The following is a 23,171-nucleotide window of genomic DNA, read 5'->3' on the forward strand; positions in this document are numbered from 1 at the left end:
AGTTTAGGTTTTTGATATAACTATGAAGTATATTAGGTAGTATTACTTTCTCTGTTGAGTTTGGTTATCGTAACCTAGAGCATAGAGGTCTGATTCCTTGTATGAATTTCTGGGTTGGATCCACCTTGTTTCACCTAAACATGGATTCCAAACGACCAATCTATTGTCGTTGGTGCTACATAGCAATAATCCGTCGTAGTGAATGACGTTACGTATACCAACTTCTTCTGAAGAGTTATTAGAAAGAGGACCTTTTAGGATAAATTGACCAGTTACCTTAACAGATGGAGCAACGTTACTGTGAATTCCATGGAGATTGAATCTCGCTACATAATGCCTATAATCAATCAACACAAGAGTCAGAGAGGAGGAGTGCATCAGAGCATTAGCAGAGTGTTTCTTAGCAAGTAATCTTTCATATTTGATCAGAGCGTTCCATTTCTTGGATGTTGATCGTAATCGTGCCAAAGATAGAGCCGGAACCTTAGAGAGTATTTCCACTAGCAAATCCTCTGGAAGGTTTCTGATCATCATCTCTCACAAAAGACTGTGATTAAACCAACTTTCTGAGAGAGTCACTGATCATGGAGAGGTAGAATCAAGAATCAAGATAGTTAATCTTTTTTGTTTTTTGTTTGGTACAAACTCTATAAATATGGGAAAGATCATATACAAGAGAGAAGAGTAGAGCTAGTAAATTTTTTTATTTTATCCTTTACACTCTAATAAATATGGGAAAATTTTGTCTTTTGGTCCACACAGATCTTTTACTTCATTTAGTTTGTAAATATTAAATATTTTGCTAAATTTAATTCTTACTAACTTTCTTTTTCTCAACATTTAATTATTATTACTAAATTAATTATTATTTCTTTGGTTATAATATTATAACATTAAAAGCATATTCAACTAAAATTAAATGAAAATAATTTTATATACTATTTTTTGGGCTCAATCTTAGTAAAATTATTTATGCATTAAATATTTTCAGATTTTTAGATAATTTATATGTTTTGTTTTATTGATTTCGTTTATATTTGGTAAGCTTTATTTATTTTTATTTTTTTGATAAAATAGGTAAAATATGTTTATAGCAATATAGATTATTAAAAATATATATAAAAAGTAATCTCTTATTTTTAATGTGACATAGCCGAGAAAACTTACACGTAACACTTAAGACAATTACGTTATTTCATGCTAATAGCCAAAAAATAAAAGATTTACTAGATCTTACCTCTTATATATATGTGATCTTCCCATATATATAGAGTAAGATAAACCAAAAATAAAAAAAATAAACTACAATCTTGATTATACCTCTCCATCAGAGTGGCTTTCTGTGAAAGTTGGTTTAATCACAGTCGTGTCGTGTGAGAGATGATGTTCAACTACCTTCCGGAGGATATGGTTGTAGAGATACTCTCTAGGGTTCCAGCTGTATCTCTGGCACGGTTACGATCAACATCCAAAATATGGAACGCTTTGATCAAAGATGGGAGACTTGCTAAGAAGCACTCTGCTAATGCTCCAAGGCACTCTATGGCTCTCGTGTTGATTGATCATAGGGTTTATTTAGTGAGATCCAATCTTCGTGAAATTCACAATAACGTTGCTCCATTTGTTTCTGTAACATGTCATTTTAGCCTAAAAGAACGTCTTTCTAAACATTTTTCAACAGAAGTCGACATACGGGATGTCTTTCACTGCGATGGCTTATTGCTATGCACCACCAAGGACTATAGACTGGTAGTTTGGAATCCATGTTCAGGTGAAACCAGGTGGATTCAACCAAGAGATTCCTACAAGAAAGATGACTGCTATGCTCTCGGTAGATCCTCTTGCAACAAGTACAAAATCTTGAGGCAGGAACTTCTTATCAATCCTAGCCAAGAATCTTACGTGTACAACATCGTGAGGGGGGATTTTCTTATCAATAATAACCAAGAACGTTACGAGTACGAAATCTATGACTTTACCTCTAATTCGTGGAGGGGTGTTGGTGTGTCCACCGGCCTGTTCAATCCAAATATTACCACTGGCATGTCTGTAAACGGAATCATTTACTGGTTTGATATTACTGAACAATTTTTACTAAGTTTTGATTTCTCAACAGAGAGATTTGGAAGTGAGTCTCTCCCAGAGGATGATAGTCATTTGGCTTTATCTGTGACTCGACAAGGGAAACAACTTTGTATGTTATCTACTCATTCCTCATATGTGACCGAAACAAACGTTAACTTATGGATAGCAACGAAGAGTGAGAACACCGGAGCAATGTCATGGAGAAAGTTCCCAATATTGCATGGAGTCGGTCTACGCTATCGTTATCATTTTAGGGAGGGGGTGAGTTTCTTCGCATACCAGGTGAAGGAGAAGATTGTTGTAGTTTCTTGTCATAGACCCAACCGGTACTCCAAGAACATCATACACATTGTGAAACATGGTAAATTCATAGAATTGGATCATCATGGTGCAAAACCTACACACGAATGGTCTCCTATCCCACTTCTCCTCCTATATGTTCCAAGTTTGGTTCAAATCCAACATGGTATCTAGTTCTTTGGAGGAGGCAAAAGGGACGCACCAATTCAGCTAGTGCGCATGGCCTTGTAATTGTCACAGTACTAGTCTATGCATTATATAATAAGAAAATAATAATCCAACTCTTGATATTTTATAATTAAGATATATGCATTGCTAATTTATGACTTGTTATTCTGTTTGCAAGTGGAATAATGTTAGGTGTCTTTTGTTAAACGAGCATATATTGTCTTGATCATCAAATTTTTTTAATTTGAGCAGCACGACCAGTGTTGACACTTAGGTTTCTAAATGATCTAAAGACTTGGAGGAACGAGTATGTGGTGCCGTGCCCAAGTTTACCGGGGCTTAAGGCGAGGTTGAATTTTGGGACATTTCTAATATACTTTTTCTTTAAATCAAATAAATACATATATTGTGACAAAAAAACTACATGTAAAAATAGTTTTGAAACAAAATCACAAACATATCATCTTGTCTTGAACATAGAACTTGAGTAAACAAAGATTTAAAAGCATTGGAACATGATCCACAATTGGAAAACGAACAAAGTAAATATAAACAAGAAAATTAAAAACAAAAACAAGTTCGTCACTTTTAAAAAGGATAAAAAATCATCTATGAAACTATGAAAAGAAACAGAGGAAATAGAATTTTGGATCCTCGATTACCGTACCTATTCATAAAATACAAAGATCGTAAAACATACAACATATCTTTCATGATTTGGGGGCCTCTAAATAGCTATATATTTTGGGGGCCTGAAACAAATGCCATTTATTTAATCCATAGGCACAACCCTGCGAATATGTCACAGTTGACAAGGCTCGCTCTCTGCTTTTGGTTGATTAGGGTTTACGCTCAAAGCTTATGAGCTACAATTCTGTTACGCCCCAATCGAGTATACACATTAGGCTGAAAAGGCCTAAGATTAACGTTTTGTTTAATGTGAATATTGGATTTTAAATAATATATTTGATCAACTTACTAAAAACCCTTTATTTCTCTACTAGTATTCTCTCCTTTGCAAAATTAACAGATGGAGCAACGTTACTTTGAATTCCATGGAGATTGAATCTCACTACATAATGCCTATAATCAATCAACACAAGAGCCAGAGAGGAGGAGTGCATCAGAGCATTAGCAGAGTGCTTCTTAGCAATTACTCTTTCATATTTGATCAGAGCGTTCCATTTTTTGGATGATCATAATCGTGCCAAAGATAAAGCCAGAACCCTAGAGAGTATATATTTCCACTAGCAAATCCTCTGGAAGGTTTTTGGTCGTCATCTCTCACAAAAGACTCTTATTAAACCAACTTTCTAAGAAAGCCACTGATCATGGAGAGGTAGAATCAAGATAGTTAATCTTTTTTTTTTTGTTTTTTTTGTTTGTTTGTTTAACTTACTTTATAAATATGGGAAGATCATATAGAAGAGATAAAGACTAGAGCTAGTAAATCTTTTTTTTTTATCCTTTACACTCTAATAAATATGGGAAGATCTTGTCTTTTTGGTCTACACAGATTTTCTACTTCATTTAGTTCGTAAATATTAAATATTTTGCTAAATATAATTCTTAAACTAACTTTCTTTTTTTCTCAACATTTAATTATTATCATTAATTTCTTATTTTTTGGTGTTATTTTGTAACATTAAATGCATATTCAACAAAAAAAATAAAATAATCAATCAATGATCTGAAAATAGTTTATTACAAAATATTTTATATTTATACGAATTAAATAAAGAAATTGAAGTAGAAAATCTGGTTGGACCAAAAAGACAAGATCTTCCCATATTTATTAGAGTGAAAGTTAAAGGAAAGAAAATTTACTAGCTCTACTCTATATATGATTTCCCGTATGTATAGAGTTAAGTCAAAAAAAAAAAAGATCCATTTGTGGCTTTATTTGAAAATTGGTTTAATATCACAATAGTGTGAGAGATGATGACGTTCAGCAACCTTCCGGAGGATTTGGTAGTGGAGATACTCTCTAGAGTTCCGGCTGTATCTCTATCACGGGTACGATCAACATGTAAAAAATGGAACGCTTTGATTAAAGATGGGAAACTCGCTAAGAAGCACTTTGCTAATGCTCCAAGGCACTCTATGGCTCTCGTGTTGATTGATTCTAGGGTTTATTCAGTGAGATTCAATCTCCGTGGAATTCACAATAACGTTGCTCCATATGTTAACGTAACATGTCATTTTAGCTTAAAAGATCCTCTTTCTAATAATTTTTCAACAGAAGTCGATATAGGGGACGTCTTTCACTGCGATGGCTTATTGCTATGCACCACCAAGGACTATAGACTAGTAGTTTGGAATCCATGTTCAGGTGAAACTAGGTGGATTCAACCCAGAGATTCTTACAAGAACGATGACTGCTATGCTCTCGGTAGATCCTCTTGCAACAAGTACAAAATCTTGAGGCAGGATCGTGTTATCGATCCTAGCCAAGACGAGTGCAAAATGTTGTGGGAGGATCTTCTTAGCAATAATATTAATAGCCAAGAAATTTACGAGTACGAAATCTATGACTTTACCTCTAATTCGTGGAGGGGTGTTGATGTGACCACCGGCTTGTTCAATCCAAATATTATCAGTGGCATGTCTGTAAACGGAATCACTTACTGGTTTGATATTAGTGAGCAATGCTTACTAAGTTTTGATTTCTCAACAGAGAGATTTGTAAGTGAGTCTCTCCCAAAGGATGATAATTATCATTTGGCTTTATCAATGACTAGACAAGGGAAACAACTTTGTATGTTATCTACTCATCACACATACATAACCGAAACAAACGTTAACTTATGGATAGCAACAAAGAGTGAGAACACCGAAGCAATGTCATGGAGCAAGTTCCCAATACTGCGGGGTGGAGTTGGTCTACGCTATCGTTATCATTTTAGGGAGGGGGTGAGTTTCTTCGCATACCAGGTGAAGGAGAAGATTGTTGTAGTGTCTTGTCATAGACCCAACCGGCACTCCAAGAACATCATACACATTGCGGGACATGGTAAATTCATAGAATTGGATCATCATGGTGCAAAACCTAAACACGAATTTTCTCCTACACCACTTCTCCTCGTATATGTTCCAAGTTTGGTTCAAATCCAACATGGTATCTAGTTCTTTGGAGGGGGCAAAAGGGAAGCACCAACTCAGCTAGTGCATGGCCTTGTGATTGCCACACTAGTCTATGTATTATATAATCCAACTCTTGATATTTTATAATTAAGATATATGCATTGCTAATTTATGACTTGTTATTCTGTTTGCAAGTGTAATAATGTTAGGTGTCTTTTGTTAAACGAGCATATATTGTCTTGATCATCAAATTTTTTAATTTGAGCAGCACGAACAGTGTTGACACTTAGGTTTCTAAATGATCTAAAGACTTGGAGGAACGAGTATGTGGTGCCGTGCCCAAGTTTACCGGGGCTTAAGGCGAGGTTGAATTTTGGGACATTTCTAATATACTTTTTCTTTAAATCAAATAAATACATATATTGTGACAAAAAAAAACTACATGTAAAATTAATTTTGAAACAATATCACAAACATATCATCTTGTCTTGAACATAGCACTTGAGTAAACAAAGATTTAAAAGCATTGGAACATGATCCACAATTGGAAAACGAACAAAGTGAATATAAACAAGAAAACAATTGGAAAACGAACAAAGTGAATATAAACAAGAAAATTAAAAACAAAAACAAGTTCGTCACTTTTAAAAAGAATAAAAAATCATCTATGAAACTATGAAAAGAAACAGAGGAAATAGAATTTTGGAAATTGTGTAAAAAAGATAAGGCTCGCTCTCTGCTGTTAAGTCCAAAGCTATGGGCTACACATAATAATTTACAAAATGACGTCAAAGCTATGGGCTACACATAATAATTTACAAAATGACGTCAAAGCTATGGGCTAATCTTACTATAAACATGATTAGGGTCTTTTATTTCTTTGGCATCAATATGAATAAATGTGTTATCAAACCCTCAAATGTGTTATCAAACCCTCAAGCCTTTCGCGAAGACGACGCCGTTTGGGTAAAAATGGACCAAGATCAAAACGGCGACATTTTAGAAAAATGAAAAATATTTCACTAAAATCAGACCCAAAATAATAAAATAAAAAATCAAAGGAGCTTCCTTTTTTCCGCTCTCGTCTCCGTTTACCCTTTTGGTTTGGTTATTCCTTTAAAACCTTTGGCTCATTGTAGAATCAAATCCTCTTTATCTTTCATTGTTTCCCTTGAATTAGCTCTGAAAAGGTTCTTCATTCTTCTCCCTTGGATTGCTCTGAACAAAAGGTACCCATTTGACCTCAATTTTAAGTTTTTATTTTTTTCCGTGGAAGTGAGAGATCTTTGTATGTATGATATAGGAAGTGGGCTCTAGATGATATGTAGACTTGTTGAATTGGAGGGTTTTTAGTTGGAAGCAGTTATTTGCGGGATTTGGAATTGTTCTGTCTATTTGTTCTTTGCTTAAAGGTTGGGACTTAGGACTTACGAGCGTGAAAGAAGGAGACTTTTTCTCAATTCGATCTGATTGATGCCATGTAGATTCTGTGTTTCTCTCGTTAACGAGAAGCTACAATGAATTTTTGCTGCTGGATTTGGATAATTATTGTTAGGGTTTAAGGTGTTTGACTGTTGTTAGTTGTTGTTACTCGAGCTTAGATTATTGTCATCTACTCTTGTTATAAAAGAAGCTTTAAAAGACCACTTTAAGTTCTGGAAACTAAGAATCATACTTCATATCTTAAGAGCTTGTTTGTAGGGAAAGAATTTATTGCAGTAGAATTTTGACTATCCAGTAACTGTTAATGAGGTTCCTTTCCCTTAGGTGGAGATAGTTTCTTTGTATTGCAAACTCAACTATGTGATACTATATGGACCGTTTTGAGTTTCTTCAACCTTTCTTGTCTCGACAATCTAGCTTTCCGTTTCTATGAACATTCTAGTCTTAATTAATATTATGTTCCTTTGAATGTTATCGGTAACAAATTGAAGAATAAAGACCATGGATGAACTTCATGGAAACAATGGTCGTATGCACATTGGCGTAGCGCAAGATCCAATGCATGTGCAGTATGATCATCACGGCTTGCACCATATCGACAATGGAAACGGTATGATGGATGAACATACTGATGGTGGGATGGATGAAGGAGTGGAGACAGACATTCCTTCTCACCCTGGAAACTCAGCTGATAATCGCGGTGAAGTTGTAGACCGTGGTATCGAAAATGGAGATCAATTGACATTGTCATTCCAGGGACAAGTTTATGTTTTTGACCGTGTCTCGCCTGAGAAGGTAACTTTAATATTTCTAGTATTTTTGGTTCTTTGATGGTTTAGTTATGGATACATATGGTCAAAGTACCCAGTTGGTTGTTTTTTTTTTCTGCTTACTGAAGTGCTGGTCAATATTTCCACTGCAGGTTCAAGCTGTCCTTTTGTTACTTGGTGGACGTGAAGTACCCCAGACACTCCCGACATCCCTAGGATCACCTCATCAGATCAATAGGGTACTGGTAATATAAGATTTAATACCATATGGAGAATTCAGTTTATTCCTCAGTTTGTTGCTGACTAATAAATGAACCAGGGTCTATCTGGTACTCCTCAACGGCTTAGCGTCCCGCAGCGGTTAGCTTCTTTGCTCAGATTTAGGGAGAAACGAAAAGGGAGGAATTTTGATAAGACAATTCGCTACACTGTGAGGAAAGAGGTAGCCTTGAGGTACGTTTATGTCAAGTACTAGGTTTTGTGTATGTCGAGCTTTTGAGATACGTCTGTTTTGCAATTAAGGTTTTGTTTGTTCTTGCAGAATGCAACGTAAGAAAGGACAGTTCACATCGGCTAAATCAAGCAATGATGATTCTGGATCCACTGGATCGGATTGGGGGTCAAACCAGAACTGGGCCATAGAAGGGACTGAGACTCAGAAGCCAGAGGTTTTGTAAGTTGAAATGCTTTAAATTTCTTACAACAGTTATATTAACTGTAGTGAACTCGTTATAAAACCTCAATCAAAAACATGGAAATAATTTATTTGGTAACCGTTTTATGACATTCTTTTCACTTCCATAAACTTTATCTATATACTTCAACTATGAAACTATACTTATCATCATGGCTTCACTCAGTCAATACCTGGAACTTAGAACTCATAGTCGTGAGAGGATAACAATAACTGAACCGACTATGTTGTTGCATCTTAAGTCATTGTAGATGATATGAACTTATTTATAGCTTGGTATACTTGAAAAGCTTATCTATGTTCTTATACTTCTCAAATGGCTTGTGAACATGTTAAGATGTCGACACTGTGGAATAAGTGAGAAGTCAACTCCAATGATGCGACGTGGACCTGATGGGCCAAGAACACTTTGTAATGCATGTGGACTAATGTGGGCAAACAAGGTAAGCTAATAGTTTCTTAGTTCAAATTAATCACCTCGTCTCTTATCACTTTTTGGCTCATTGGTCATGCATATCTATCCGACTATAAGCCTAACAATAACAATTCTCTTTGACATTATAATATCAGGGAACTCTTAGAGACTTGTCCAAAGTCCCTCCTCCTCAAACACCTCAGCATCTACCTCTGAATAAGAATGAGGTGAGCGACCTCAGTTTTTCATAGAGCTGGAGTTTTGATTTGCTTGTAAAAGGACATGTATTCATTTTTTATCAACCACTTTGTTGCAGGATCCAAATCTTGAGGCTGATCAAATGAATGGAGTAGCTGATGACATTAGCAACTCACAGTGAGAACTGAGAAACCATTCAAGCAAGAAATTATCTCAACAGAAACAGTTATCATTTTCTTTTATGATGGAATCGAATCTGAGTTGGGTTTAGGGTTTCTCTGGGTTCATAATCTGTTGTAATCTCTGAGTCTTTGTGGACACCTTTTAATCTTTTACAAATTATAAGATACTCTTCACTTATTTAGAAGCTCACTCATCAGAAAAGAGAGAGAAAGAAAACAAAAAAAAACTTTCCTCAGTGTCTCATCTGTGTTTGATTATTTTTCAGTCAGATATATTTTTTTTTCTTGTATTTTGATTATAATTAGTTAAACATATAATCACAAGCGTACTTAGTAGAGAGAATGGAATCTTATATAAAAAAAATCGAAGCAATGATTGGTTATGTCGTGCAACCCAAGTGACCTTAATGTCGTACACACGTTCATCAGGTTAATACGAAATTTCTCAGCAACTTCACTATTCTCTCTCTCTCACATTGTTTTATTCTTTTCAAATTCCTTTTTTCCATTATCTTTCTTAGAAAGAATTTATTTAAGGTATGAAGATAATTGGTACCATTCTTCACATGATACGACGGTGAACAATAGAATATCAGAATACTAAAATAATTTTATTAAGTTATAAAGATGAATGGTATACCACTTTTTACATGCATAATTAGAATGATTTTAAAAAGAACTAGTTTTATGATGTTTTGTTTATCATAATTATAAAAATGTTTCAAAAACATGAAAATTTTGATAATTGTGTAAAATAAATTATTAAAATTTGCATACTCGCATTTTTAAAAAAATTGGTATACCGCTTGCTGTAAAAAAAAAAAAGAATAATAAATTGGTATACCGTTCGAACGTAAAATTAAGAAAATAAGTTTTTACTTTTGCAATGAATTGGGCAAGAAATAACAAAACAGAAATGTAGTTAGATCTAAAACAAGGAATGATTTTTGCTTAAAAAAATGTATTAAAAAATGAGATGATTAGATATGCCATGTTAAATTAATGGTAAGAGATGCCACCATGTTCTTCTTCTTCTTACCCGGAAAAATCTCTTTCTTCTTCTCTTACCCATAAAAAGAAAAAGAAAAAACAAACTTTCCACAAATTTTGCCAAACCAAACCAAAAATAGTAATGGCCTCATTCAATTGAACTCTCTCTCTCTCTCTTTTTTTCTCTTAGTTATTTTTTTAGAGTAAATCAAATATTAATGTTGGTTAGAAACTCAAAATTAGTTTCTCTTTTTTTTCTCTGTAATTGACAGAGAGGTAAGAGAAAAAAAAGAGAGAAAGTGTTTTCGGTTTTTGTTGCCTTCTCTTCTCTTCTCTTCTCTCTTACGAGTTAGGCCTTCTCTCTTCCGTCCCACCATCATTTTTTTTTTTTCCATAACGACCAAATCATAAAACAGGTCGTTCCTATTTTTCTTTCTCTGCGTTTTTTGAAAGAAGAAGAAAGCTGGGTGAGACGAAGGAAGGAAGAATGAGCACTTCGTCGAGCAATGGATTGCTCCTGACGTCAATGTCAGGTCGTCATGACGACATGGAAGCTGGTTCTGCTAAAACTGAAGAACATTCTGATCATGAAGAGCTTCAACATGATCCTGATGATCCTTTTGACATTGATAACACCAAGAATGCTTCTGTTGAATCTCTTCGTCGTTGGAGGCAAGCGGCTCTTGTGTTGAACGCATCTCGTCGGTTTCGATACACTTTGGATCTTAATAAAGAAGAACATTATGATAATCGAAGGAGGATGATCAGAGCTCATGCTCAAGTCATTAGGGTATTTTCCTTTTTTATATCATTCAACAACAAACAATCTTGTTTGTTTTTTCTTGATCTCACATCGATATTATGAATCAGGCAGCATTGCTTTTTAAATTGGCTGGTGAACAACAACTTGGTATGTATGATCTGATCTCACATAGGTCAAAATCAAATCTCTGTTTTTTTTTGGTTTCTTGGTGATTAATCTTTAGTTTCTTTTGGGATCAAGCAGCGTTTGGATCATCATCAACACCAGCAGCTTCAACTGGTAACTTTGACATTGACCTTGAAAAGCTTGTGTCAATGACAAGGAACCAGAACATGTCCAATTTGCAGCAATATGGAGGGGTATGATTCAAGACTCTCATATAAATGGTTCAAAGCTTTCATGATACTGAAAATAACTATATATATGATCTTTAATTCAGGTCAAAGGTGTTGCAGAGAAGCTGAAGTCAAATATGGAACAAGGAATCAATGAGGATGAGAAAGAGGTGATAGATAGGAAGAATGCTTTTGGATCTAACACTTACCCAAAGAAGAAGGGGAAAAACTTTTTTGTAAGCAAAGAGTCTTTAATAACTTCTTTGACGGTGTTTTTATCAGTTTGTTGATAACTCATAAGCTTTTTTAACTTTCTGTTTGTCCAAAAGATGTTCCTCTGGGAAGCTTGGCAAGATTTAACTCTCATCATCTTGATCATAGCCGCTGTAACATCGTTGGCATTGGGAATAAAGACAGAGGTATACATGCTTTCTTTTGTATAGTTTTTTAATTTTTTTAAATCAGGAATGCACTAATGTTCTGTCTTATTACTTCATCAGGGTTTGAAAGAAGGTTGGCTTGATGGTGGAAGCATTGCCTTTGCGGTTTTGCTTGTCATTATTGTTACAGGTATGTATGCTTCTTTCGTCTGTTGCCTACATTTTTGTATTTGTGTTCTGTGACAAATTCTTAAAAACATTCCTAAGCTTGCTCTTAATCCCTTTAAGATGAATCTTTCTTTACACTTTATATTTGATTGTTCAGCTGTTAGTGACTATCGCCAATCTCTCCAGTTTCAAAACCTCAACGATGAAAAAAGAAACATACAACTAGAGGTGCTTGCTTTAACATCTTAGTTTGTTTTGCAATTTCATGTTTTTGAGCTGATAATTAAATAAATGAAAACTCTTACAGGTCATGAGAGGAGGGAGAACAGTGAAGATTTCAATCTATGACGTTGTTGTCGGAGATGTTATACCTCTTAGGATAGGTGACCAGGTAGGTATACTTTGTCTTTATATATCAGCTGTGGCTTCAGAACTAAATGACTATTTGGCCTTATGTATTGTTGTATCCATATAGGTCCCTGCGGATGGAGTGCTAATTAGTGGTCATTCTCTTGCTATTGATGAATCTAGCATGACCGGTGAAAGCAAGATTGTGAGTTCATCATGGTTATGCTTGTGCAGTTTTTTATGCTCATCTTCTCTTTCTACTTGCTAACACAGACCATTGTTGCAGGTTCACAAGGATCAAAAATCACCTTTTCTAATGTCTGGCTGTAAAGTAGCTGATGGAGTCGGTAACATGCTGGTAAAGCTTTTGAGGCTTTTTTTTTTTTTCCCTTTTTTTTACATCTGTTTCACATATTTCTTCACAGTTCCTGGTAGTTATTCTTTGTGAGTCTTTTGACAGGTTACTGGTGTTGGAATCAACACTGAGTGGGGATTGTTGATGGCAAGTATCTCAGAGGATACTGGTGAAGAAACTCCCTTGCAGGTACATCATCTTGATCACTTATGGTCTCCACAATGTCTTGAGGAAGGCTAATATTTTCTTTTTATAATCTTGTAACAGGTGAGGTTAAATGGTCTTGCAACCTTCATTGGTATAGTGGGGCTCTCAGTGGCTCTTGTTGTCCTGGTGGCTCTTCTTGTGAGGTAATCTCATTTTACCTTGGTCAATAAATCTCTTGGCTTACAACTTCATGGCATGTTGAGGGCTATAACCGCGGTTTTGTTTCAGATATTTTACCGGAACTACTCAAGATACTAATGGAGCGACTCAGTTTATCAAAGGGACGACTAGTATCAGTGACATTGTAGATGATTGTGTAAAGATATTTACAATCGCCGTAAGTATTAAATTCCACATTTTTGATTATGTTATTCGATAGACATATCAATTAACTATGCCATTTGTTTAGGTGACAATTGTTGTTGTGGCTGTGCCTGAGGGACTTCCCTTAGCAGTTACCCTCACGTAAGTCTTACTTAATATTATCCACTCAGAAAATAACTAACTACATTGCAGGTGTTGATCTACTTTTTTCTTGACTCCATATTTGCAGTTTGGCTTACTCAATGAGAAAGATGATGGCAGACAAAGCTTTGGTAAGAATCTAGACGGGTGTTTTCGCTTTTGTTCTTTCTTCTTGGTTATTTTCTGACCATATTTTAAATGCTAAACAGGTTAGAAGGCTTTCAGCATGTGAAACCATGGGCTCAGCGACAACAATCTGCAGTGACAAAACTGGAACTTTAACATTGAATCAGGTTAGTATCCCAGTAAAATGGGAGTTTCTTCATTGACATGAAAACCATCATACCCTTATAGTCTTATAGATAGCTAATATTGCCCCTTGCAAAAATATAGATGACTGTGGTTGAAACTTATGCTGGAGGATCGAAGATGGATGTAGCAGACAACCCCTCTGGACTCCACCCTAAACTTGTTGCTTTAATAAGTGAGGGTGTGGCACAAAACACAACAGGAAACGTTTTTCATCCCAAGGTTGTTTTTCTACCTCTGATATTGTCGAAATGTCTTCGTTCTTATGGACTGAGACGAGCCAAAATGCCGACCTGCTTACTTTAAGCTCATCATGTAGTTATCAAATGAATGATGTTTAGTGCTTATGTTTTTTTACTGTAGGATGGTGGAGAGGTGGAGATTTCTGGATCTCCAACAGAGAAGGCTATCTTGTCTTGGGCGTATAAGGTATTAAATGTTTGTTTACTCTGGTCCATCTTTGACATATTTGTCCTCTGTATGTGCAATATATTCAAAGAAGCTGTTGTTGCAGTTGGGGATGAAGTTTGATACCATCAGGTCAGAGTCTGCTATCATCCATGCTTTCCCTTTCAATTCAGAGAAAAAGCGTGGAGGTGTTGCTGTGCTTCGAGTAATTGTTTTATCCTTTCTCCAATTTTCAACTTATAGAACTTTTTTACTTTAGAGGCTGATTATGCTTATACTAACTCACTGCAGGGTGATTCTGAAGTTTTCATTCACTGGAAGGGAGCAGCAGAGATAGTTTTGGCTTGCTGTACACAATACATGGACTCAAATGGTACTCTGCAGTCCATTGATAGCCAGAAGGTGAGGTGACTAAAAGAGTTTGAAATTAGAATCTCTTTGATCTTTTTGTGTATTAAAGAATTTAAAACAGTGTTAAAATTTCACTTGGACATTCTCTGTTAGCCTAGGAAGACCAAATGTGTGACTATACTATGCATTTTCAGTTTCAAAACCATTCGTGTATGATATTGTTTTGCAGGAATTTTTCAGAGTTGCTATCGATAGCATGGCGAAAAACAGCTTGCGATGTGTTGCTATTGCATGCAGAACACAAGAACTGAACCAAGTTCCCAAGGAACAAGAGGACTTGGATAAATGGGCTTTACCAGAAGATGAATTGATTTTGCTTGCTATCGTTGGGATAAAGGTATGTACTATGAAACTCTTATTGGGTAACTATGTGAAGATTTTCCTTTCTTCCAAAATTTTCATTTTCCTTGCTTTTGTTCTTTTGGAAACTTGTTATGCAATCTAGGATCCTTGTCGTCCCGGTGTCAGAGAAGCAGTGAGAATCTGCACCAGTGCAGGTGTTAAGGTAGGCTCGTTGCCTCTTCGAACTTTCCAGTTATGCTTTCTAGTTTTCTATAGATGATTCAATGAAAAATGATTATCTTGTTCATGATCATATAGGTACGAATGGTGACTGGTGACAATCTTCAAACAGCAAAAGCAATTGCTTTGGAGTGTGGTATACTTTCTTCAGATACAGAAGCTGTTGAGCCTACTATCATCGAAGGAAAAGTGTTCCGTGAGCTATCTGAAAAAGAGAGAGAACAAGTAGCCAAGAAAATAACGGTATGAGAATTAAACAGTCGAGGATCATATATATGACCTTGCTGCTGCTTTTTCAAACATTAACTTAGGTTGTAAAATGCAGGTGATGGGTAGGTCATCTCCTAATGACAAGCTTTTACTTGTTCAAGCACTACGGAAAAATGGAGATGTTGTTGCTGTCACTGGTGATGGTACTAATGATGCTCCTGCACTTCATGAGGTTAGAAGTCCTCTATCCTTTCTCATAAATCTCTATATGTTTTGTGTGTCATTTCCACATCTGACTTTTTCTTTTTTTGCTTTGGAATATAGGCAGACATAGGTCTCTCTATGGGTATATCAGGAACTGAAGTTGCGAAAGAGAGTTCCGACATCATTATTTTGGATGACAATTTTGCTTCAGTAGTAAAGGTTAGTCTACTATAGAAAATTGAAAAATATGATCTTCTAGCTTATCCTTCATCTTTATGCCTTTCTAATCAATAAACTCTGTTTACTCTTCCAGGTTGTTCGCTGGGGCCGTTCTGTGTATGCAAATATTCAGAAATTCATACAATTCCAGCTTACTGTGAATGTTGCAGCACTTATAATCAATGTTGTAGCAGCAATGTCTTCTGGTGACGTTCCTCTAAAGGCTGTCCAGGTAAACTAACTTTTCCCTGTCTCTCGAGGCTTGATGCTTGATGCTTTTTGAATGGTTGAACTTTTAAGAAACGGTCAAAATGGAGGATAAAAGATATAATGGTGCTCTTTGATGCAGCTGCTTTGGGTCAACCTTATCATGGATACTCTTGGAGCACTTGCACTCGCTACAGAGCCACCAACCGATCATCTTATGCATAGAACCCCTGTTGGAAGAAGGTATAAACATCTTCACAAGATGTTTTACACATAAGTTTTAGTGAAATAAAATAGTTTCAGCCATATGGTTCGTGATGGTTTGTTTCTTGATTTGCAGGGAACCTCTTATAACAAACATCATGTGGAGGAACTTGCTTGTTCAGGTGACTTGCTCAAAAACCAACTTGATTAATTTCTTACCAAATATATTTTCTAGCTTGCATGTCTCTGAAATTGAAATCTGGGGATGTTGCAGTCATTCTATCAAGTGGCTGTTCTCCTGGTTCTCAACTTTGCAGGATTAAGCATTCTTGGCTTGAACCATGAAAACCATGCACATGCTGTGGAAGTGAAGAACACTATGATATTCAATGCCTTTGTCATGTGTCAAGTAAGCAAATCATCTCTTGTTTCATCTCTAGTCTTAAAACATACGGAGTTGTTTTTAAATCTTGCAAGTTTTGCAGATATTCAACGAGTTCAATGCAAGGAAACCTGATGAAATGAATGTTTTCCGGGGAGTATCTAAGAACCCTCTCTTCGTAGCAATTGTTGGAGTCACTTTTATACTTCAGGTAGGACAATAACACAAAGCCACTTTAACCTTTTTCCTCTTTCTTGAGACTTTGATAGTAAATGCTTCTGGTCGAAAAATGCAGATACTCATCGTTACTTTCCTCGGAAAGTTTGCCCACACCGTTAGACTGGGATGGCAGCTATGGCTTGCTTCTATTCTCATTGGATTGGTCAGGTTGGTACAATTTCTCCAAACTTAGTTGTCAGTGCTAATGAAACATTAATGCCTGTTTTTCCAGAACTATGAATGAACAATTTGTTTACTTGCTCTGCAGCTGGCCACTAGCAATTGTTGGGAAACTGATTCCTGTACCCAAGACTCCGATGAGCGTCTACTTCAAGAAACCGTTCCGTAAATACAAAGCTTCAAGAAATGCATAAAACATAAGTACTAGGTTCTCACCTTCCTCATACAGAAGCAATAACAGATATAACCTGTGACAATGGCCTAAACCTCTAACCTTTCTTTCTTTCTTTTTTAAATGGTAAAAGTATTTTCAAATGTATACTGCATTGATCCAATTCTTTTGTCCCTTTTCATATTTCTTCTTTTTGTATGATGTAAAAGTGCAACTGTGAATTGAATTGGATTTGTGGTTGTACTAACGAGGGTTTGGCTCAGTCTTTGGTTGGTTTCAAAAGTGTTGTATTTACATGGAGGATTCTCTGTGTGATATCACCAGATTTGAGGGAAACAATGGACATGGTTTTAGATAAAAGCATGATCACAGTTCACATGGTTCTTCCTTCATTAGAAACCCTCAACACTAAAATCAATCTTACAAACAATCTATGTATTTCTTACTATAGAGCAAAATTTATAGAATGCAAAAGCTATGAGCCAACAGATTCAAACTGTGAATCTCACTCGCCCCAAAAAACCAACATATATTGAAACAAACTTACAAATTAAAAACAAGAAAATAATTAAATTGCTTACACTTGATGAAAACTGAGAAGTCCCTTCCGAGGAAGTATGCGTGGAGATTACTTTAGAAATGCGAGAAGGTCAGCAAAAGCATGAATAAGCCAAGTGATTCTTCTTTGAAATGTACGGAGAGATGAAATCTGTAGCACGGCCAGATGTCTCTGAGATTTCTGCTGGAACTAGCACTTGAGGCTTACCTAAAGCTATCCTTTTGCCAACGGTGTTTGCGTAAAACAGACCGGATATGGCTGGAACAAAGACATCGCTTCTTGAGCTTATGTAAAAGTCGATAACATTTTCGTACTCAGAACTCTCTGATTCAAGGTACTTTGACCTCTTACTTGCCGGCATTATTGCCTCCTGCCATAGTTGAGTGACAAAATCAAGATTAGCAACATGGTCAAAACTTTCTTGGACTAAGAATGTTTGATCTACTCACCTTTGTGAATGTTTTCGGGAAGATATCCTTAAGGATATTGAGGCTACTGTCCCATCTTGGCTGAGTCAGATAGATAGTTGTGTCGCTGGCAAACCCAAGCTTCCTCAAGAACAAAGCAATCTCTTGCGCGTTGTAACAAGTCTTGGAGCCTACTACACCCGTTGTATGACAATTTTTCTTCTCAAGTATGTCGATTCTAAGGTCTACTGCTATGAAACGGCCACCTGATTTCCGGCTATGAGTCCTCAACCGCTCAACCATTGATTCAGCCACTGCATTCACTTCGGGTTGCAGCTCCAATGACCCAAACATTGCTAAACATGCTACTGGATCAGTTTCGCCATCTTGTGAGGATTTCCTCAAGTTTACAGAAGGAAAGTATGATGCGACTCGAATGTTTCCTTTCGATTTGAAGATGGGATCAATGTGCTCCTTAATGTAATCTTCTGTAACTCTGGTAGGGACCTTCACAATGGCCATGTTCCTAAGAGAAACTTCTTCAGGCAATTGTTTCACAACTTTAACAACATTTTCCAAGCTTTTAATTAGTTTATCCGCATCATAGATATCTTCAAAATTCCTGAGAAAGCAGTTAAAAATTGTTTAGAAATCTAAGAAACTAATTAGCAAACCAAAAATGTCATGAACATACAAAAACAACCCTAACCTTTCATCACCAGGTTTGCTTCCTCTTATATCAGGAAGTACTAGAGTTGCTCCAAGATGCTTTGCCACCATTACAGCATCAGAAATCTAAAACAAGACTAACAAAATTAACCACACAAAACAACAAGAAGAAGAAGATAACAACACATCTAAAGAAACCTATGATTGAGTTCACAGATTGGTAAAATTAAAGATCATCACTTTAGATTTTTTTTTTATAAAGCACACCTGAGAGATATGGTACTCAGGACCATTGGTTAGTGAGAATGTAACATACCCTTTCGATGATACCGCTTCATCTGCAACAATGAAGTCATTTGTCAATAGTCCAAAATCAATGATGCAAACGAAATTAAGAAACTGCATAAGACACATACCTGATAGTAATGTTGGCCAACAAGGATTAAGATCAGTGTTATCCTCCATCCAAAGTCCCTTACTGCCTTCAACGGTTCCGACAAGACCATCTTTCACAGAGACTTTAGATCCTTCAAATTCAATATCTTGTGCATCTCCCTGAGCTTTCTCCTATAAAAAAAATACCCAAAATGACAAAGAAAAAAACTTAAGAGTAGGATATTGAGTTTTAGCTACAGAAGAAAAGGTTGAACCTTTTTCACTATTAGTTTACACCAAAAGAGATGAAATCAATCATGTCCTAGTGATCCGCAGAAAAAAACAGTTGAGTCTACTAATTTGGGTTTCTTATGATCAATGTGCAATCCAACTTTTGATCTAAAAATGGAAAGTTCTGGTTTTGATCAGGTAAATTTCACAGAACAACTAAATTTTCTAACTTTGAAGAATTAGATCTAACTTCAAAAGGCATCTAAGAGAAGAATCAAACAGAACCCACTTGAACTAAGCTGAAATGAGTATGAGTAAAAAGTGTCGGCAAAGAAGATTACCTGAAGAGAATCAAAGTAATCTCTATGAAGCATCTGTCCAAGCATGACAAACATGGTAATGGTGAGAATACCAGCCACTACTTGCCTCAAATCAACACCCATTTCTTACCTTCTCTCTACAGAAAAGCAGAGGATTCTGAGTTAAAATAGACTCAAGGAAAGGAAGAAAAAGAGAGTCCAGCAAAGAGAGGTGTTGTTTGTGGGGCAGATAGAGACAAGCTATCTTCCTCAAATATGAAATCTCAGTTCTTTGTTTTTCAATTAATGTTTTGTCAAAAAAGCTCTCTTTTTTGTTTTGAGGGAGTGTTATTGTCAGTGTTGATTGTTGAAGTTGAAGTTGAAGTCTTACGCTATCTTCCACAGCCACCGACACTTCTGCCGTGAATTTTGGTATAAACTTTAACCGGTGGGTGGTTTCACTAAACCGGTCAAACTAAGACAACACTGTAATTACTTACATAAACTCATGAGTTTCAAAATTTTATTTTAACGAAACTAATTGTAAAATATCAATAAATTAAGCTGTTAATCATTTATATACCTTCGAACTCACAAATTGTTTAGTTCGTTCAATTGGTTTTACATTTGTTAGTGTTACATTACCAACTATAACTTTAAAATGTGGTTGATGAAAGAAAAAAAAACTTTAAATCACGGACTCATCAGTAATCGTATAAAAAAAGTGGAGTCGGTAATCACAAAATATATTTTCTATCATTGACAATAAAGTAAGAATATACTAAAATTCCCTTTCATATAAAATAAGAATTAAGTAATTAACAAACAAATTATAAGCAAATGATAAAGCACTGGATTACAGATAGGGTTTGAAACACATTTTAAACATATCATTTGTTTGACATGAGACTAATTTAGTAATTATACTACCCCAAAAGCAACTATAATGATGCATATAGCTTTCGTTAGAGGCCACATACGAGTTTAAACTTCAAATGCTCAACTTTTTGCTAATCACACATTGTTTAGTAATCATTTAATTATCAATGTACCGCATCATTAGTAGTTGTACATTAGTCATATCCTCTATAATTATATTTTCGTAAAAATTGGTGGAACATGAGGAAAAACACACATGTTGATCAATGATTATAATTCATGCATGACTCTGTGTTCTTCTTTTTTATTCCTTGTCTTCTAAGTTTGTGTGAGGGGATCAGGATCACCATGAGCACTTGATTGTTGAATGGTAGCGTAACGCAGTGTGCAACAATTACACCACTTGATAACTTTTTGATGTAACTCTCTTCTTCTTTTTTTACCCAATGCACACGTCAATATATATACTGTTGTTGTATATGATTTTAGAAACACATATAAGCAACACAAAATGACATGATAATAATTAGGGACCCTTTAAACCGGGGAAATTTTGAATTTGTTTCGGTTAACATTGATACCGTACCGAACCTCCGGTTTATTGATTTCGAAGTTTATCTTGTTTTCGTCAAACACAGAGATCCTCTCTCTGTCTCTCTCTCAGAGCAACCAAAATGCAACTCCAAACCCAATCCTTCGCTCTCAATCTTCTCCCATCTCAGAATTTCGCCAAACCCATCGAAAGACGTGAATTCATCTCTCTAAAACGAGACCCATCTCGTCCAATTTCTCTCCGATGTTCCGTTTCCACGGCTTTGGATACTCCGGCGACCGCTTCGACCCACAAGCCCTTTCCGGCGGAGGTTTCAAGGAGTATCATGGAGCTTTCCTCCGTTGGAACTCTCTCCACTTTGACCCACGACGGCTGGCCTCTCGGCGTAGGAGTTCGCTTCGCCGTTGACAAAGATGGCACTCCTGTTCTATGCCTCAATCGCTCTTTCTCTCCTGACAAGAGGTCTGCTCTTCATGTTCAGGTCCTCTTTTGCTAATTCCACTCTGTTTCTTCTTGAAAAAAATGGCCAATCTTTTTACTTCTTTTTGAAGGAAAATCATGAATTGTCTTTGGTTATTGTTCTTCTGATCGTATCCTTTTTTCGATACTTGTTTATGGAATCAGTTAGAACAATGTGGATTAAGGACTCCTCAGTGTACGATACAAGGTAGCATTGGTCGACCTGGAGACGATACTGTTCTAAAGGTATGATTTTGTAATGAATATCTCACTCTAAAGAACTCAACTTCAATCTTGGAGCTTTACGTAGATATACATTGTGTATGATGAACCTTTGTATGGACTATAAGGTTTCTTGATTGACCTGTTACTGTTTTTGTCCTTGCTACTGCTGCTATCCTGTAGAACTAGAACCCCAAGTTCTTAGGGTAAAGAAGACTTGCATTTATATTCATTTTCTGTGTGTGTGTTAGTATTGGCTAGTTGATATCTAATTGTAGACTAGACTTTAGGCATTTTTACTATTCCCATAGTGTTCCTATTGGTATTTTAAGGAGCTGTTGCGTGTGTGTAGTTGAAGATAGTGGTGTTGAGTTTCCTAGCCTCTAGGAGATGTCTATGGAAATCAGTTGGTTATTTCTCATAATAGTGATTTTAAGATGCTATTGCTAGGTTTATTGCCCCTTTCATGTGCTTTTACCTGAATTGAATCCAAGTCTCCATGTTTTTTATGTAGCGTCTTAGTGCTACATGGAGGGAAAAGTTTGGCGAAGAAGTTGAGGAAGACAGTTTATATGTTGTTGCAGTTGACCGTGTTCTCCAAATGGAAGATTTCATGGAGGTAGAGATCGCAAGCTCTTTCAGTTTCTAGTGACAGTTAATTATCTCTTATATCAGTTGATCTCCTACTGATAAAAGAACATGGAAATTTGTTGTGATCCAAACTCTAATAACAAAGTCTAAGCAATTTCACTGTTTTACAGGACGGAATCTGGGTGGCGTCATCAGATTATAAAAATGCAAGTCCTGACCCTCTCAGAGATGTTGCAGAAGACATTGTCAACAATATTAACACTAACAACATGGAAGACATTTTCCGTTTCTGCAACGTATACGTGGATCTAGACTTTGTGGTTAGTATTATTGAACATGCTATGCAAATACTTCAAAGAATGTTCAATCTAGATAACATGTTCAGTCTTCCAAACTATTTTGCTTTCTCTTTTTTTTCAGTTTCACTTGTTATTCAGGGTTATCATTTTCCAATTTATACCAGGTTTCGGAAACAAAGATGATATGGATGGATAGGCTTGGATTTGACCTCCGAGTATGGTCTCCACGAGGTGTATATGATGTGAGGATTCCATTTCCAATGGAAGTAACAGATGAGAAGGGAGCAAAATCATCCTTCAATGGGATGTCACAGCTTGCTTGGGAAGTAGAGAAAAGCTATTGTCCTGCAGATTTCAACAAGGTCAAACTATTTAAGCAAGTTGTGGGATCATCACACAAGGGACGACAATAACGGTTCTATTGACTTTTTTTTTTTGTTGTCCCCAGTATTCTTTGTTTACTAGTTGATGCCAAAAATTGGCCATCGGCATCGACTCTGTTGTGGCTCTTGCAAAAGTATATGTTCTGTGTAAAAGGGCATGTATCCGACATGAAGTAAGATTTCTCATCTTTTGTATTTTATTTTATTATTAGGTCTATTCGGAGCACAAGAGACACAAATGAAAGAAC

At 36.1% G+C, this 23,171-nt stretch overlaps 7 protein-coding genes across 9 annotated transcripts; 5 read left to right on the plus strand and 2 right to left on the minus strand.

Annotated features, from left to right (window-relative positions):
* Positions 1-42: 42 nt before the first annotated feature.
* Positions 43-534, minus strand: LOC110229922 (putative F-box protein At3g21120). The gene has a single exon (XM_021031094.1). The coding sequence runs from the start codon at positions 532-534 to the stop codon at positions 43-45; it is 492 nt and encodes a 163-aa protein (XP_020886753.1).
* A 761-nt stretch (positions 535-1,295) lies between these two features.
* Positions 1,296-2,782, plus strand: LOC9321491 (putative F-box protein At3g21170). The gene has a single exon (XM_021030699.1). The coding sequence runs from the start codon at positions 1,381-1,383 to the stop codon at positions 2,557-2,559; it is 1,179 nt and encodes a 392-aa protein (XP_020886358.1). The 5' UTR covers positions 1,296-1,380; the 3' UTR covers positions 2,560-2,782.
* A 1,409-nt stretch (positions 2,783-4,191) lies between these two features.
* LOC110230300 (putative F-box protein At3g21170) lies at positions 4,192-5,861 on the plus strand. Its single transcript, XM_021032806.1, has one exon. The coding sequence runs from the start codon at positions 4,492-4,494 to the stop codon at positions 5,677-5,679; it is 1,188 nt and encodes a 395-aa protein (XP_020888465.1). The 5' UTR covers positions 4,192-4,491; the 3' UTR covers positions 5,680-5,861.
* Positions 5,862-6,670: 809 nt separating this feature from the next.
* On the plus strand, positions 6,671-9,517 carry LOC9319357 (GATA transcription factor 24). 3 transcript variants are annotated; one of them, XM_021033407.1, is made up of 8 exons: positions 6,671-6,866; positions 7,572-7,875; positions 8,003-8,089; positions 8,170-8,303; positions 8,392-8,523; positions 8,882-8,987; positions 9,115-9,186; positions 9,276-9,517. In XM_021033407.1, the coding sequence occupies exons 2-8, from the start codon at positions 7,582-7,584 to the stop codon at positions 9,336-9,338; spliced, it is 888 nt and encodes a 295-aa protein (XP_020889066.1). In that variant the 5' UTR covers positions 6,671-6,866; positions 7,572-7,581; the 3' UTR covers positions 9,339-9,517. The 3 variants fall into 3 exon arrangements, with proteins under 3 accessions (XP_020889066.1, XP_020889064.1, XP_020889065.1); XM_021033405.1 differs by having other exon boundaries at positions 6,681-6,866; positions 8,003-8,095; XM_021033406.1 differs by having other exon boundaries at positions 6,707-6,866; positions 7,559-7,875; positions 8,003-8,095.
* A 1,012-nt stretch (positions 9,518-10,529) lies between these two features.
* LOC9319358 (calcium-transporting ATPase 9, plasma membrane-type) lies at positions 10,530-17,357 on the plus strand. Its single transcript, XM_021031991.1, has 32 exons — positions 10,530-11,119; positions 11,200-11,239; positions 11,336-11,451; positions 11,532-11,663; positions 11,757-11,846; positions 11,928-11,997; positions 12,133-12,203; positions 12,283-12,366; positions 12,451-12,528; positions 12,610-12,681; positions 12,784-12,867; positions 12,946-13,028; positions 13,114-13,222; positions 13,295-13,350; positions 13,439-13,481; positions 13,560-13,643; positions 13,744-13,881; positions 14,023-14,088; positions 14,174-14,272; positions 14,359-14,469; positions 14,648-14,815; positions 14,924-14,983; positions 15,079-15,243; positions 15,326-15,442; positions 15,535-15,633; positions 15,728-15,865; positions 15,983-16,083; positions 16,181-16,226; positions 16,319-16,453; positions 16,530-16,637; positions 16,722-16,813; positions 16,914-17,357. The coding sequence occupies exons 1-32, from the start codon at positions 10,817-10,819 to the stop codon at positions 17,017-17,019; spliced, it is 3,264 nt and encodes a 1,087-aa protein (XP_020887650.1). The 5' UTR covers positions 10,530-10,816; the 3' UTR covers positions 17,020-17,357.
* On the minus strand, positions 17,346-19,885 carry LOC9319359. Its single transcript, XM_021031992.1, has 6 exons — positions 19,580-19,885; positions 19,049-19,199; positions 18,900-18,970; positions 18,673-18,758; positions 18,006-18,585; positions 17,346-17,926 (listed from the first exon to the last, which is right to left on the minus strand). Exons 1-6 carry the CDS (start codon positions 19,679-19,681, stop codon positions 17,648-17,650), a joined length of 1,269 nt encoding a protein of 422 aa, XP_020887651.1. The 5' UTR covers positions 19,682-19,885; the 3' UTR covers positions 17,346-17,647.
* Positions 19,886-21,026: 1,141 nt separating this feature from the next.
* On the plus strand, positions 21,027-23,140 carry LOC9321492 (glutamyl-tRNA reductase-binding protein, chloroplastic). Its single transcript, XM_002883246.2, has 5 exons — positions 21,027-21,450; positions 21,594-21,674; positions 22,165-22,269; positions 22,412-22,561; positions 22,705-23,140. Exons 1-5 carry the CDS (start codon positions 21,091-21,093, stop codon positions 22,951-22,953), a joined length of 945 nt encoding a protein of 314 aa, XP_002883292.1. The 5' UTR covers positions 21,027-21,090; the 3' UTR covers positions 22,954-23,140.
* Positions 23,141-23,171: the final 31 nt, after the last annotated feature.

Source organism: Arabidopsis lyrata, assembly GCF_000004255.2.
Source record: "Arabidopsis lyrata subsp. lyrata unplaced genomic scaffold ARALYscaffold_3, whole genome shotgun sequence".
Classification (NCBI taxonomy): Eukaryota; Viridiplantae; Streptophyta; class Magnoliopsida; order Brassicales; family Brassicaceae; genus Arabidopsis; species Arabidopsis lyrata.

Excerpts from the sequence above, each read along its gene's own strand:
- LOC110229922 (XM_021031094.1), bottom strand. The coding sequence starts at position 534 with ATGATGATCAGAAACCTTCCAGAGGATTTGCTAGTGGAAATACTCTCT.
- LOC9321491 (XM_021030699.1), top strand. The coding sequence starts at position 1,381 with ATGATGTTCAACTACCTTCCGGAGGATATGGTTGTAGAGATACTCTCT.
- LOC110230300 (XM_021032806.1), top strand. The coding sequence starts at position 4,492 with ATGATGACGTTCAGCAACCTTCCGGAGGATTTGGTAGTGGAGATACTC.
- LOC9319357 (XM_021033405.1), top strand. The coding sequence starts at position 7,582 with ATGGATGAACTTCATGGAAACAATGGTCGTATGCACATTGGCGTAGCG. Across the intron at positions 8,096-8,169 it reads ATCAGATCAATAGGGTACTG|GGTCTATCTGGTACTCCTCA; the intron begins GTAATATAAGAT and ends TAAATGAACCAG. Across the intron at positions 8,524-8,881 it reads ACTCAGAAGCCAGAGGTTTT|ATGTCGACACTGTGGAATAA; the intron begins GTAAGTTGAAAT and ends GAACATGTTAAG.
- LOC9319358 (XM_021031991.1), top strand. The coding sequence starts at position 10,817 with ATGAGCACTTCGTCGAGCAATGGATTGCTCCTGACGTCAATGTCAGGT. Across the intron at positions 13,351-13,438 it reads CCCTTAGCAGTTACCCTCAC|TTTGGCTTACTCAATGAGAA; the intron begins GTAAGTCTTACT and ends CCATATTTGCAG. Across the intron at positions 16,814-16,913 it reads ATTCTCATTGGATTGGTCAG|CTGGCCACTAGCAATTGTTG; the intron begins GTTGGTACAATT and ends CTTGCTCTGCAG.
- LOC9319359 (XM_021031992.1), bottom strand. The coding sequence starts at position 19,681 with ATGGGTGTTGATTTGAGGCAAGTAGTGGCTGGTATTCTCACCATTACC. Across the intron at positions 18,971-19,048 it reads TTGGCCAACATTACTATCAG|ATGAAGCGGTATCATCGAAA; the intron begins GTATGTGTCTTA and ends TCATTGTTGCAG. Across the intron at positions 17,927-18,005 it reads TCCCGAAAACATTCACAAAG|GAGGCAATAATGCCGGCAAG; the intron begins GTGAGTAGATCA and ends CAACTATGGCAG.
- LOC9321492 (XM_002883246.2), top strand. The coding sequence starts at position 21,091 with ATGCAACTCCAAACCCAATCCTTCGCTCTCAATCTTCTCCCATCTCAG. Across the intron at positions 21,451-21,593 it reads GGTCTGCTCTTCATGTTCAG|TTAGAACAATGTGGATTAAG; the intron begins GTCCTCTTTTGC and ends TTATGGAATCAG. Across the intron at positions 22,270-22,411 it reads AAATGGAAGATTTCATGGAG|GACGGAATCTGGGTGGCGTC; the intron begins GTAGAGATCGCA and ends ACTGTTTTACAG.